Below are 14,436 nucleotides of genomic sequence, written 5' to 3'. Positions count from 1 at the left end.
GAGGAGCGCTGGGAGGCTGGGCGAGACCTGGCCTCCTGGCCGACCTGTCTGCAAAGTCTTCAGCCTCCAAGACGAAGCATAAGCAGCAGCTTGTAGACAGCTGTATTCTGCCTCCTGCTGGGCCACTGTGCTTCCTGTGGAGTGGAAAAGTCCTGGTGCCCACACTTCTTGGTGAAGATGGGTAAGGAACTGACAGCACAGGTCCCTGGGGCTGAGGAGGCAGGAGCTATTGCTGAAAAGATTACTGTTGGCATTGCTCAATGCCGTATGGCAGAAGAGGTCCACCTTGATACGGCCAGGAGAAAAGGAGCCCACAGCAGCCCTGTGCCAGCAGTCCTGTGGAAGGATGAAACGTCCATCACTGCTGTGCTGACAGGTGTTGGTGAGAAGCATGTTTCGTGCAGAGGAGCAGGGGAAGGTTTATTGTCTGGGATCCTCACCCCTTGGTGCGGTGGTTTCTGCTCTTCTTTCCCAGAGAAGCGGCAGTGTGCTGTCAGGACTCTAACTCACAGCTTCTTGAGACATCCCAGCTTGCATTTGCAGTGGAGATTAGAACTTTGAAATAAGAATAAGTGCACAGCAGTTGTGTTCAGACAAAAACGCTAGCCAGCATGAGTAAGTGTCAAGCAATTTCCAGCAGTCTGTTTTACACAAGCTGACTGTGAAAGGTGAGAGAGTGGGAGGTTGAGTCTGAAGTTTGACTTGGGATCTGCTTGGGATGTACCCGTGTCAGGAAAACTGGCAAGAATTTGTGTGTGCTCAGTATACTCTTTACCCAGCTGCTTGGCAGTCACTGACTCAAAAGACTGCCTGTCTGTGCTTTGGTTCCTATAAATTTGAGGGACTATTTTTGCCAGCTCTACCTTTCTATGTGAGCAAAGCACAGCAAACTCCCAGCTACTGTGCTTTGTTTGGAAGATACTGGCACTTTACTTGACGTGTTGCACTGACAAGCAGTGCCTAAAAGCAACCACATAGTCAAAATAAACTGGTATGATGTGAATTCTCCATGTTAGGTAGGGAAGAGTCATGGGCTAATTAGACTGGGGAAATGAGCTGTGAACAGTTGGTTTTTTTTTTTTGTACCACGCAGCTCATAAACAAGTCATGCTGCTATTAGTGAGATGTGTCATCTTTGAAATTCTAGGCTAGCTTTAAGTTGCTTCAGGGTCCTTTTGGAGAAGATGCTGTTCCTGTGGTATGTGTTATACTTAAGAGTCCCTCAACATTTTTTATCACTTGCATGTTGATAAGGTTTCTCATCTCTTCAGACTCAAATAATTGCCCTGCTTCCTGAAATGTCTGCTGAAGGATAGCAATGGATTTAGTTCTTGTATTTGTTCTGGAACAGAACTCCCAGAAAATACAGGCTAATTCTTGTTACAAACTGTAAAAGTCTTCAGCTTGAAAGGTACAGCAGAAATGGGCATCATTAAATGACGCATAATATTAGATATGACAGCCTTGGCACGTACCCTGCAGCAGGACAGAGGCAGCACAGAGATCAGTTAGTGCCAACTAATTGAGCAGACCCAGGGTGTGTGCTGTGGATTTGTTCATCATGTGGACATCGTTTGACTGGGGTTCTGTTCTTTTGTTGCATTCCAAATCCCCAACGTGCACAGAAGTGTTCCCACACTTTATTTTCAGACATCTGACCGACAAGCTGCAGGGTTGAGTTGTCATTTGTGGGGCAGTGTAAGGCCTGTGAAGTTTATCCAGTTCTTAAATTACTGCTGCTTAAAAAATGACAATCTAATTGCAGCTTGTGCTTTGGCTTTTAGGGACATGAGATGCAGCACCAATAGGCAAAGTTGAAACTAAATTATCTGCTATTTTTGCTACAGGGAAATGTAAAGGTAGATGTGGTTTGTGCAGCAGGCTCAGCCCAGCTGTGCAGAGGTGTGTTGCAGCAGAGGCCAGTTAAATTCCTGGAGGCAGGAGGTGTGTCTTGACTCTGTTCCCAACCTTCAACAGTACAAAAGCACTTCCTCTCTGCACTCTAAGTGAAATGGAGTACTGTGTTCTAGGCTTTACACCAAAAGGGACTTTCTCCTTGGGACCCAACGCAAAGTAACCCTTAAAGCCTTGTTGACTTCATAGCTGGAATGCTATCTTGGAATTCAGCACTACTTTTACTTAATCTAGGGCTATTCAGGCATCTGATTCTGCTGTTAGAGATCAGTGGAAAGCTGATGGGGCAGGGTACCTCTAAAACCTGTAGATATTACAGCCTGTATTGCCAAAGCTCTTTTATCATAGGTCCTGTCTCTTCCCACTACTTGCATCTTTGTCACAGGGTTCTCCTCTTCTGGTCAGCAGCTACATGAGATGACTACTGTGACTTTACTGGTGCAACAGGCAGTGAGCAGAAGGGACTCCTGCTTGCATGAAGCGACTCTGCCTGCATGGCTGCAGCTGAGGTTAAAGAAGGTTGACAGCTGTCCACTGTGGTGAAGATAATGTAGGGTGTCCTAAAATCATCTAGCTGCCTGCCTGCCAGTGCGATGTCTGGTAAGTGTGGCTCAGGAAAGGCTGAGTCTAGGGCAAGACCCGGAGCAGAGGAAGAAGATTAAATGGTGCTGCAGGCTGGGATAGCCTGCCACTGGGAAACTCTGGAGGAAAAAGGGAAGGCCAGGGTGAGGTGAGGTGAGGCTGGCAGCAGGAATGGAAATGTTGGGTTCAACCTCCAGCTGTGGTTCTCTTGGATTGCTTGTATTTCTCAGCACCAGCTCAGGGACAGGCAGGGACTGCAACTGAAGCGGTGTGTCTTGTCTGTCTCTGGTGTTTGCTGTGTGGCAGCAAAGAACCCCCCGTCCTGCTCTGTGATGCTGTGAGAACAGCAGAGACTTTGGGTGGCAATGGCTGAGGGAGCTGTCACAGCCTTTGGGAGACACACTGGAGGTGGCTGGTCAGCCTGTGCAGTGGGACAGCAGGGGGCTGCTGGCGCTGCCTGTGTGGATGCCACAGATCAAAGGCTGTCCTTGAGGGAACTTCTCTGAAGCTGCACCGCAGTTTACCTTAGAATTTGAGGCAGAGGCAAAGCTTACTTGAACTTGTTCCAGTGGAATGATGGGGATTAATTAGTTAATGAATACTCAGAGATGCAAACTAAGAGCTAGTTGTTCATGCTGTACCGGGGCCAGTATATCGTCCTAAACTCCAGCTCTCTATGCCTGCCAAAGTTTTTTTTTTTTACTACTACACAGGTGGATGTGTTTTCACAAAGGCTTCCACGTAGAAGATTTTAAAAACTAAAATAAAAAGTAACTCCAAGTTTGAAATCATACTGCCAGGGAGAGTGTTTGCAAGGAAGCAGCCTGATAAACAAGGAAATTTGACAAGTTGCAAAGAGGTGAAATTCTACAGTGTGGCAACAATTCCCAGTCTGTGAGAGCCTCACTGTGGTCCCAACCACCTTGGTATGACTACAGGACTGTCGTTATTACAGCCTCAGGAAACTGGGCAGGACTGAAAAAGTAACAGTGATGTGAAGTTTGTCTGAGTCACTGACTGCATCCCCCGTGGTTCTCTCAGGGCAGCAGCTCTTGGAAGAAGGCAGAGTAGAATGCAGTGAGTGAGAGCTGCTCTTTCTGCTCACCACTAACTTCAGATCTCCTCCCCTAGCCTCTCCCAGTCTTTTGTACTTTCCTTGCTACTCCATCCACTGCAGCATAAACTGGCAGAAGCAGCAGCAGAAGCCCTGCTCCAAAAGCGACTCAAAAAGCCTCGAAACCAGCAGCAGCCATGAACATGAAAACCGTGGTTGTGCTGCTCCTCCTGGCCCTGGCCACAATCTTTGCCCTCGTCTGCGTGCTGCTGACCCGGGCACGGGCCCCCAGCTCCTGCCAGCAGCAGCCCTTGGCACAGGAGGAAGCGGACGACGGCCACAGCCGGGTCTTTGCCGACCTGACAGCTGAGGAGCTGGCCCAGGTGGTGCAGTACCTGCGGGTCAGCCTCGGGGTGCCGCTGGCTGATGCAGCGCGTGCCAAACCTTCTGACAACTGCATTGCCTCCGTGGACGTGCAGCTTCCGGCCAAGGCAGAAGTGCTGCGGTTCCTGGATGCTGGAGGGGCTCCCCCGCCCCGCGAGGCGCTGGCTGTGCTGTACTTTGGGGCCCAGGCAGAGCCCAACGTCACCGAGTACGTGGTGGGCCCACTGCCGGCACCGACGTACCACCGGGACGTCACGGTGCAGAAGTACGGGGGGAAGGTGCCGTACCACCGCAGACCAGCATTGCCTGCTGAATACAAACAGGTTGCTGATTTTTTTAAAAAACAGGTGTTCCCTGCAGCTCCATCCTTCATGGACCAAGTGATGGAGTATGATGGGGCCAACCTGGCTGCTGTGACAGCTGCTCCCCGTGGATCCCGGTCTGGAGATCGGCTCACCTGGTTTGTCATGTTTCAGAATGTGAGTGGGTTCTTCCTGCACCCGATGGGGCTGGAGGTGCTGGTGGACCACAGCAGCCTGGATCTCACACAGTGGGCAGTCCACAGAGTCTTCTACAACGGCCAATACTACAGGGACATGTCTGAGCTGGAGAGAATCTATGTGCAGGGTGGTGTCCATGTGGAGAAGGTGAAAAGAGCACCGTGGGATGGGGACTTCTCGTCTATGAGGCCCCGAGCACCGGTGGCCGCGACGTTCCCCTTGCAGTATGAGCCCCAGGGGCCGCGGTACAGCATCAGGAACAACCTCATCATCTTCCAGGCCTGGAGCTTTGCCTTTGGAATGAGTGTGATGACGGGCATGCGCCTGTTTGACATCCGGTACAATGGGGAGAGGGTTGTGTACGAGATGAGTGTGCAGGAGGCGCTGTCAGTGTATGGCTCCAACTGCCCTGGCGGGATGTCCACCCGCTACATGGACAGCAGCTTTGGCATTGGGCGCTACTCCTCACCCCTGGTGCGTGGGGTCGACTGCCCGTACACGGCCACCTATGTGGACACACACACCCTACATGAGGGCTTGAGCTACAGCAGGAGGACGGCAGCCCTCTGCATTTTCGAGCAGAACCTGGGCTCCCCTCTGCGGCGCCACTACTCCAACCTACAGTCGTCGTACTATGGTGGGATGGTCAACTCCGCGCTGGTCCTTAGATCCATCACCACTGTGGGTAACTACGACTATGTCTGGGACTTCATCTTCTACCAGAACGGGGCCATCGAAGGCAAAGTCCAGGCCACAGGGTACACGAGCTCATCCTTTTTCCATGGGAATGGTCTGCAGTATGGCAATAGAGTTTGGGAGCATACCTTGGGTACAATTCACACCCATTTTGTCAACTATAAAGTGGACTTGGATGTGGGAGGTAGGTCTTACATCCCTTTCATTTATGCCATTATAATGGGGAATGTCTTGGGGGGGATTCTGGTCTCTGGAGTCCCTTGCAGTTGCTGTCAGATCTCTGCTTTTTCTGTCTCCCAACTTTTAATTGCGAAATTCTTTTTCTGTGTGTGTAGTTGTCTGTCCAGGTAATGGAGTTACAGGCAGAGGAAATTGTCTGGGAGCTCTGTATTCATCCTAGGGAAAGTATGAAAAGTAGCAGCTGCAAAACATCTGTGTTTCCTTGAGGCCCCATGTCTGGCACGGTGCATGTTGCCAAAAGCGTGGCCAGGCAGACGGGGCAGGCACAGCCCTGTCTGCAGAACAAGAGGTGTGAGCTGGCTCCCGCAATGCCTGGTGCTATTCGTGGCATCCTCTCATGCCTTGGGGAAATCCGTGCTCTCCTGTGTGGTGTGCAGCACTGACCATCTGCACATCTGTCCTTCCATCCCTTTCAAGGAAATCTGTGTAGCTAGATCCTGAGCCTGTGTCTCATCAGCTATTGCGAGGAACCAGAGTATTCCTTGCTCCTGCATGTGGGGGCATGGGTTCCTGTGGGAGCAGCTCTCTGCTGCAGTGAAGGGCTGAGTGCTGCCCTGCAGTGCATACAGGCTGAGCACATTGTGTTTATTTTCCCTCCCAGGCTGATCCAGATTCTGCAAGTCAGGAAGGCATTGGGGCTGCAGTGGAGCAGAGGGCACCAGCCGGTGGTGTGGGATATTTTCTATTGAAACCTACTCCTGTAAAAGGGGTGGGAAATGTTTTACATATTCAGAGAACCAGCAGGATCCATCGGGAGGTTGTGGGCTGCCTGTGCCCAAGCCCAGCAGCAGTGCAGCTCCATGACTCCTGCTTCATGTAGCCTTGAGTAATGCTGCTTTTCGGCATCACGGTCAAAAACAGAGCTGAATCTGATCCTCTTCCTGTGAACAAGGCTTGAGAGCATGCTAAAGCAGCTAAAGGTCCATTTACGTGGCTGCTGTATCTCTGCATTCCCTGCTTTGTTTGCACACCTGGAGCACACCTTGGAGCAAGAGCAGTGGAGAAGAGTTATGTCAAGGCCCAAGCAGGGGAAAGAAAGTGTTTATGCTGAGCTGAGTACCAGGACTAGAGGCAATGCAGGGTGCCTGAGGGGTTCTCCTACCCCCTGTCCTGCTGCACGAGCATAGCATCCCCTACACAAGGCCTTCTGCAAGGCCTTCAGAGAAGAGGGGCTGGAAGTGAGACAGGAAACAGAAGGATCTGAATTAATGTGGTGGCAGAAAACCAATATGGAGCTGTGAGACTTCATCTTCTACCAGAACAGAACTGTCAAAGCCAAATTCCAGGTCACGGGGTATATGAGCTCCTCCTTTTTCCATGGAGATGGTACAGCAGTAGGATTTAGGATTCTGGCTACAATATGCACTTCTCCTGTCAACTTTAAAATACATTTGGACATGGCGGGTAGGTCTGGGTTTTGTCTCTTTCGGGCTCTCTATGCGTTCTTTCAGACTCCCCCACTAGTTTTTCTTCCCACATGTGGGGTAGGTGATGTGTTCTCATAGAGAGCGTTAAGGTTGTTTTTTTCCTCTACAACTTCTGTTTCAATCCGTCCTTGTGCTCCTGTTGACATTTTATATGCTGTAAACTACCACCATGTATTTTAAATTTGTTTGTTTCTCATTGAGAAATGCCTAGAAACTTAATAACTACTCCTTTTAGGATGATTTTAGAGTCCTTCTGGAGTGGAGGAGGGGAAAAAAAAAAAAAAAAAAAAAAAAGGAGGGATTGCAAAATGAAAGAAATAGGGAAAAGACAGGTGGAATCTCAAACTGTCACTGGAAGGGGAGGTATGGAATTGGAAGTTTTTGTCCACGTCACAAAAAAGATGAGAAGAAGCACAACAGTGGCTGCATGGGTCCATTTCTATAGGTCTCAGCCTCTCATGCTGACTTCACCTGCAATGCTGGGGCTTGGTCCCAAAGCTCTGGTCAAACCTTGCAGGTGCTGGAGGCTGGCAGAAGTTTGCTGCTGGGGTCCTTCATCATCTCTTGGCCATCCTATCACTAGATTTCTTTGTTCTTGTGCTGCTCCTGTTGCTGTGAGCCCTTGGCTGTTGTATCATCTTTGTGGAAAGACCGGAGCTGCTCCATTTTTGTAATGTGCAGATGTGCTCAGAGCCCATGCTCTATCTGGTGCAGCCTTGCAGGATGCATTCTGGTGAGCAGAAACATGGTGCTTGGGCTGTCAGGTGCTCGGGTTAATCAGACAGGGCTCATACCGGTTCTTCTGTCCTTGGAGAGGTTCCTTTTCTGCTCTCTCATCAAGGACGAGAGTGCACAGGAATGGCACCATATGACACAGTGCTGTGTTTCACCGGCTAAATAAACTTGCATTACAGAGCATGGCATGCCATTGCGCAGTAGAACCAGGGAGAAATAGTAACTCTTGTCTGCAGGTAGTGGTGATTGGAGCCTGGGGTGCAGGAAGGGTCAATGGAGAGAGTGGGATCTGACTGCAGGAAAGTTCTCAGCTGCTTTGCTTTGTCCTCCTAGAGGTGAAGAACTCTTTGGTGGCCCATGACATGGCATTTGAGGTGGCACAGGCTCCCTGGAACCCAGAGCAGCAGATTGAGCGTCCACGGCTCACTGAGAAGGCCCTGGACACAGAGGACCAGGCTGCCTTCCGGCTCCACTCCACGATGCCCAGATACATCTACTTTGCAACCAACAAAAAAAACAAGTGGGGCCACCAACGTGGCTACAGGATTCAAATCATCAGCTTTGCAGGGGATCACATTCCCGAAGCCAGCTCCATGGAGAGGGCCATCAGCTGGGCAAGGTCAGACTGCTCTGATGGGGTCACTGAGTACTCTGCAATGCCTCCAGCCTCACTGGCTGAAGCGGTGCTGCAGGGATGCTTCCTGTGGGGAGGGAGGGGGTTGATGCAGCCCGGTACTTTGGTTACTCCATAGGACCAGCCTGGTAATCTGCAGGCTCCAGGGAGCAGCCTTTAGCTCTGCCCTGCCCCCAGGGTCCTGTCTCTGTCCTTGTCCCCAGGTACAAGCTGGCTGTCACCAGGCGGAAGGAGGAAGAACCCACCAGCACCAGTGTCTACAACCAGAACGACCCTTGGACCCCCACTGTCGCTTTTGCTGACTACATCAATAATGAAACTATCACCAATGAGGTGAGGAGGGGCTGGAGGCATGGGCTGCTGGTGCCGGCCACACCACCTCACACATTGCTCATGGGATCCACTGGGACAGCAGCAAAGCATGAGGAGAGTGGGTTGGAGCGTTGCTGGGCTGTAGGAACATGGGCTGTGGGTGCCCACTGAGGTACCCTCTGTTCTCCTGTGCCCCAGGCACTGATTTCAGTCAAAAATAACCGCACTCATGTACCTCCTCCTGCCTAGGATCTTGTGGCCTGGATAACTGCTGGTTTCCTCCATATCCCTCACTCAGAAGATATTCCCAACACCTTGACGGTGGGAAATTCAGTTGGTTTTCTCCTGAGACCCTACAACTACTACGACTTGGACCCCTCCATTTACTCACCCGATGGCGTGTTTTTCACCAGCGAGCAGAACTTCATGGCATGTGAGGTTAACCCCATCACCTGCCTGTCCCAAACTGCCTCCTGCTTGCCAAGCTTCCCCCCATTCACCTATGACGGATTCCAAAATATCAGCAGGCTTTAAAGGTCCAGGAAGCAGGATTAGAGGCTGACTGATCTCCCATGGATATTCATTTCTTTTAGTGGCATTTTCTTTGTTTGCAGTTCTGTAACAACTTTTTTTTAATTGTGGCTTTTATAATGTAGTGATCTGTATGAGTGAAGCACACTGCCCAGAAGAGATCTGCAGAGTCTCTGCTAACTGCTGCATGCCAGGGGTAAAAGTGAGGAGAACATGCTCTTCCTCTGTTGTAGCAACAAATGCTGTGTAGTGCCAATGTCAGGTTAAAAAAAAAAAAGAAAAAAGAAAAAAATCCAGTGCTATTCTGCCTGTCTTGTTTTACGCTTCCAGCAATGGCTGCTGGGGGGTCCTGGGGCACAGTGTTCAGCGCATGGAGTGCGAGGAGAAGGCAGTGCCGGGGGCACACTCCTTTCTCCCCGCTGTCCGCCTGCGTCCTCCTTGTGCCGCAGCGAAGCCTGTGGGACAAACAGGGAAGGACGGGAGCAGAGAGTTCGTTTAAAACTGTGGTCTGCTGGAGGAAGCAGAGCAGAGTTGCCTTTTATGGCTTCCAGCAAATCCAGGCATGTCTGAGAGCACTGCGGTGTGCCCTCCCTATGAGCTCATCCAGGCCATCCTCTTCAGAAGACAAGGGAGAAAAAACGCCCAGCCCACCAAATCCAAGCTGGGAGAAGCAGCGACTCAAAAGGCCTCGAAACCAGCAGCAGCCATGAACATGAAAACCGTGGTTGTGCTGCTCCTCCTGGCCCTGGCCACAATCTTTGCCCTCGTCTGTGTGCTGCTGACCCGGGCACGGGCCCCCAGCTCCTGCCAGCAGCAGCCCTTGGCACAGGAGGAAGCGGACGACGGCCACAGCCGGGTCTTTGCCGACCTGACAGCTGAGGAGCTGGCCCAGGTGGTGCAGTACCTGCGGGTCAGCCTCGGGGTGCCGCTGGCTGATGCAGCGCGTGCCAAACCTTCTGACAACTGCATTGCCTCCGTGGACGTGCAGCTTCCGGCCAAGGCAGAAGTGCTGCGGTTCCTGGATGCTGGAGGGGCTCCCCCGCCCCGCGAGGCGCTGGCTGTGCTGTACTTTGGGGCCCAGGCAGAGCCCAACGTCACCGAGTACGTGGTGGGCCCACTGCCGGCACCGACGTACCACCGGGACGTCACGGTGCAGAAGTACGGGGGGAAGGTGCCGTACCACCGCAGAGCTGTCACTGGTGTGGAGTATGCAGCCATCAACGAGCTCATCCAGAAGGAGCTGAGGAAGGCACCACGCTTCCTCGCTGCATGCTGTGCATCTGATGGAACCGACCTGGCCACTATCACCACTGCACCTCGTGGCCTCAAGTCCGGAGACCGCACCACGTGGTTTGTCCTCTTCCATGGCGTTGCTGGCAGTGGTTACTTCGTCCTGCCTGTGGGGCTGGAGGTGCTGGTGGAGCATGGGCCGCTCGATGTCTCCCAGTGGTACCTGCGCCAGATCTTCTACAATGGACGCTACTTCCCCAGCACCGCTGAGCTGGAGAATGCATTTGTGACCAAGTCGCTGAAGGTGATTGTGGTTCAGAAGCCCCAGGAAGACACGGTGCTGGGCTCCATGAGACTCCTCCGCTCACCTGGTGCTCCAGGGCCACTTCAGTTTGAGCCCCAGGGGCCGCGGTACAGCGTCAGGGACAACCGTGTCACCTACCATGGCTGGAGCATTGCTTTTGGCATGAACCCCAACACTGGCCCACGGCTCTTCGACATCCGTTTCCACGGGGAAAGAATAATCTATGAGCTGAGCCTGCAGGAAGCCTTAGCTCTGTATGGCTCTAACTGCCCTGGGGGTATGTCCACCCGCTACCTCGATGGCAGTTTTGGCATCGGCAGATTTGCCTACGAGCTGGTCAGGGGTGTTGACTGTCCCTACATGGCCACCTATGTGGATCGGCACTACCTGTCCGAGTCAGATGTCCCCAGAACCAACCAGAATTCACTCTGCATTTTTGAGCACGACACTTCCCTTCCTCTGCGGCGGCACTTCTCTGATGCACACTCCTTGTACTATGGAGGGCTGCGGAAGAACACCCTGGTTATTCGTGCTGTCTCCACACTCATTAACTATGACTACGTCTGGGACTTCATGTTCTACAGCAATGGGGCTGTGGAGGTCCGGGTCCATGCCACCGGCTACATCAGTTCCTCCTTCCTCCATGACCAGGGCACTGACTATGGCAACAGAGTTGGGCCACACACACTGGGGACGATGCACCTGCACCACATTCACTACAAGGTAGACCTGGATATTGATGGTAGGTCTCATCTTGTGCGGTCAGCAGGGCTTGAGAAGGCCATTGGCCCTGTGGGTGAGCGCTTTGCCTACAGACATGCTCTGTATCTCAAAATGCCGCTCTTTAGCTGCATTTCTTGGTGAGATGCAGCCCTACCCAGAGTGTGGAATTCAAGGGGATTCTCCCTTTTACTTCACAGGGCAGCTGAACTCACTGGAGTCCCATGACATGGGGTACCAGACGGTGAGCATCCCCTGGAGCCCAGAGAACACCCTGCAGCAGCCGTTCCTCCGCCGGGAGAGGCTGGAGAGAGAGAATGAGGCGGCGTTCCCCCTCAATGCCTCTCTCCCCCGCTACCTCTCCTTCACCGGCCCGAAGCCCAACCGCTGGGGACACCTTCGCAGCTATCGAGTGCAGGTGGTCAGCTTCCCTGGGGAGCACCTGCCCACCAGCAGCCCCATGGAGAAAGCCATCAGTTGGGGCAGGTAGGTGGGGGGCTGAGGCCGCAAGCTGCAACTGTGCTGCAAGCAGCCTAGGCATGCAGTGCGTGGGCAGCCCTGTGTTCTGCACCAAGGGGACCCACTAATACCCGTCCTGCGGGTGCTGAGAAGCTTCCCAGCCACCCATCCCCAGCCTGATCCCCTCCTGCTGACAAGCCTGTCTGCAGGGAAGGGTTAAATAACAAGCTCGTCTACTTCTTGTCTCTGACAGTCCCTACAAAAATTGCTCAATGGCATCTGTTCATAGTAGTTCCCAGGCAGGAATCTGACCCCAGATAAGTTTAATTTAGAATGATCACATGTTTTCCCAAGGGCTGCATTGGTATCTGTAGGTCTTGACTCCTCTGCAGAAGGACAGGATGCCTCTTGGAAAAATGTTTTGGAAAACTGCAGTGCTGGCTTGCAGCCAGGGTGAAATTTAACGGCCTGTGTTCTGGGGGAGGTTGCATAATTTAGACCTAAAGTCAAAGCATTGGGCTGGCAAGTCCCATAGTTCTGGAGCTGCCACTTGTGCTGCACCCACTCTATGCCCTGCCTGGTGTCACAGTGCCTCCTGCTCTAACAGGTACAAGCTGGCTGTCACCAGGAGGAAGGAGGAGGAACCCACCAGCACCAGTGTCTACAACCAGAATGACCCTTGGACACCCACCGTCACTTTTGCTGACTTCATCAATGATGAAACCATCGCTAACGAGGTGAGTGGGAGTACTGAGCTCCATAGGATTGCTTGTGGCTGGGACTTCATGGTCACAGCGGGTGGGGGAACAGGGCTGGAACGGTCGGTGCAGCTGATGAGATACTCTGGTCTCCCCTCTCTGTCCTAGGACCTGGTCGCGTGGATTTCTGTGGGGTTCCTTCATGTTCCTCATGCTGAGGACATCCCCAACACAGTGACTGTGGGGAACAGTGTCGGCTTTTTCCTGAGGCCCTACAACTACTTTGACGAGGACCCCTCGCTGTACTCGCCTGACAGCATCTATTTCAGCAGCGAGCAGGGGATAGGGGCGTGTGGAGCCAACCCCCTCGCCTGCCTGCCTGCGGCCACCTGTGCCCCACGCCTGTCACCCTTCCAATACGGCGGCTTTGTCAACATCAGTCTGGGCTCCCCATTTGGTGGGCACTGATGGGGTCAAAGAGGAGGACAGGTGCTGGCACAGACAGCCAGTGTCCAGCCATTGGGCTGCATTCCTGGAGGGCCTCCAGTGGTGGAGGGAGTGCAGCCAGCTGGCTGGGACCTGCCCTGCTCACTTCCTCCTTCAGGTCACGGATGTGAGGCTCTATCCTACCGAGGTAGTCAGGTGCCTCTGTGGTGAGGGAGCTGCCCTTGGAGCTTTGCTGTTTGGTGACTGCTCCTCCAGGTGATGCTGGGTGCCAGCTGCTGTGGCAGCACTGAGCGCTGGGAACAGTACTGGGGATAAGGATGCTGCACAGGATGAACATGCTGCACGATGGCAGCCTGGTGCCCAGCTAACTCCAATAAAGAAGCACGTTAGTGCATTTTCTGACCCATCTCTTGCATAGCTCGTCAGCATGGCTTCTGATGATCAGATCCTGGACGCTGGTGGTGTTATGAGGCTGTATTGGTTTGCAGGCATTCGCCAGAGAGGGCAAAGTTTCAGTGGTGGGCACAATGCCCAGCATGGCCGTGTGAGTGTACACTGGCTGTACTCTTGGACCCTGTGTGCTGGCAGGACCCTTCTGCAGCAAAATATAGGATAAACAAAGGAGTTAATGTGTAATAGCTGTATCAAGCTGGATTAATTGGTTCTGCCTTGGCTGCTGGCTGGAGCCTTGTTCTCACCCCCCAGCATGGGGTCCCTTGCTCCAGTGCCTGCACAGCCCCAGCTTGCAGGAGCATGGAACCCATCCCCACTGCACTGGGCTGGGTCGGGGCTGCGGTATGCCAGGATTCTGTGAGGTTTGTCTCCAGCCCTGGCACGTAGCAGGCAGTTGGCTGCTGTGTCGCCAGGAGCTGCAAAGGGATTTGCCCTCCCCAGGGGCTGTGACATGATGGCCTGCACCTCGGATTGCAGCAGAATGGAGGCACTGCAACATGGGGAAGTGATTTGGGGTGGGATTAGTTGCACTGCATGCTCAGATGATGCCTGGGGGTATCAGTCCTGGGAGCCTGGGGGAACAGATACAGCGCTCCCTGTGCAGGGACGTACTCCTGTGTGTTTACAGGTACTGCCTGGACTCTGACCACATGCTGACGCAGGCAGTGGTGACCTTGTTTCCAGCCCCAGCACTGCGATGGACTGAGAACCTTCTGGATGAAACCTTGGTGCTAAGGGACAGCCAAGCGTGACAGTGTGCGCTGCGCGTGCCTTGGCCATGTGTGGTGGCTTGGGAACCGTGGGGACGCCGTGTCCTGGAGCCAGCTGCTGTCACTGCAGGGCATGCAGCTCCTGGGTTGCCAGCTCATCTGGCTGTGACTGTAGGGGAGCCATTGTTCCCATTCCAGTTCCTGGCCTCTCCTAAGTGCAATCCCAATTTTGTTGCTGTGACTCTTTCCAAAGGGGCTGGAGTATGCTTGTCCTGCTTGTCCCCATCCCCCAGTTCCTTTTGCTCCCATTTCCTACAGCAAAACTTTTGAGGGATTAATTGCTAACTGTTTCAAAAGATATTGGATGTGGGAGCCAAGCCCATTGAATTCCTTTGTGCTGGCCAAA

General features: G+C 53.0%; 1 protein-coding gene across 1 annotated transcript; it reads left to right on the top strand.

The window, feature by feature from the left end:
* Window positions 1-3,747: 3,747 nt before the first annotated feature.
* LOC306955797 (uncharacterized protein) lies at window positions 3,748-12,888 on the top strand (the record flags this gene model as incomplete). Its single annotated transcript, XM_079547165.1, has 8 exons — window positions 3,748-5,314; window positions 7,866-8,151; window positions 8,370-8,499; window positions 8,728-9,001; window positions 9,561-11,285; window positions 11,464-11,749; window positions 12,330-12,459; window positions 12,589-12,888. 8 exons carry the CDS (start codon window positions 3,748-3,750, stop codon window positions 12,886-12,888), a joined length of 4,698 nt encoding a protein of 1,565 aa, XP_079403291.1.
* Window positions 12,889-14,436: the final 1,548 nt, after the last annotated feature.

This window comes from Tetrao urogallus (genome assembly GCF_951394365.1).
Source record: "Tetrao urogallus genome assembly, chromosome: 26".
NCBI classification, from domain to species: Eukaryota; Metazoa; Chordata; class Aves; order Galliformes; family Phasianidae; genus Tetrao; species Tetrao urogallus.
The sequence above is the reverse complement of the archived record's forward strand: the minus strand, read 5'-3'. Positions and strand labels throughout refer to the sequence as shown.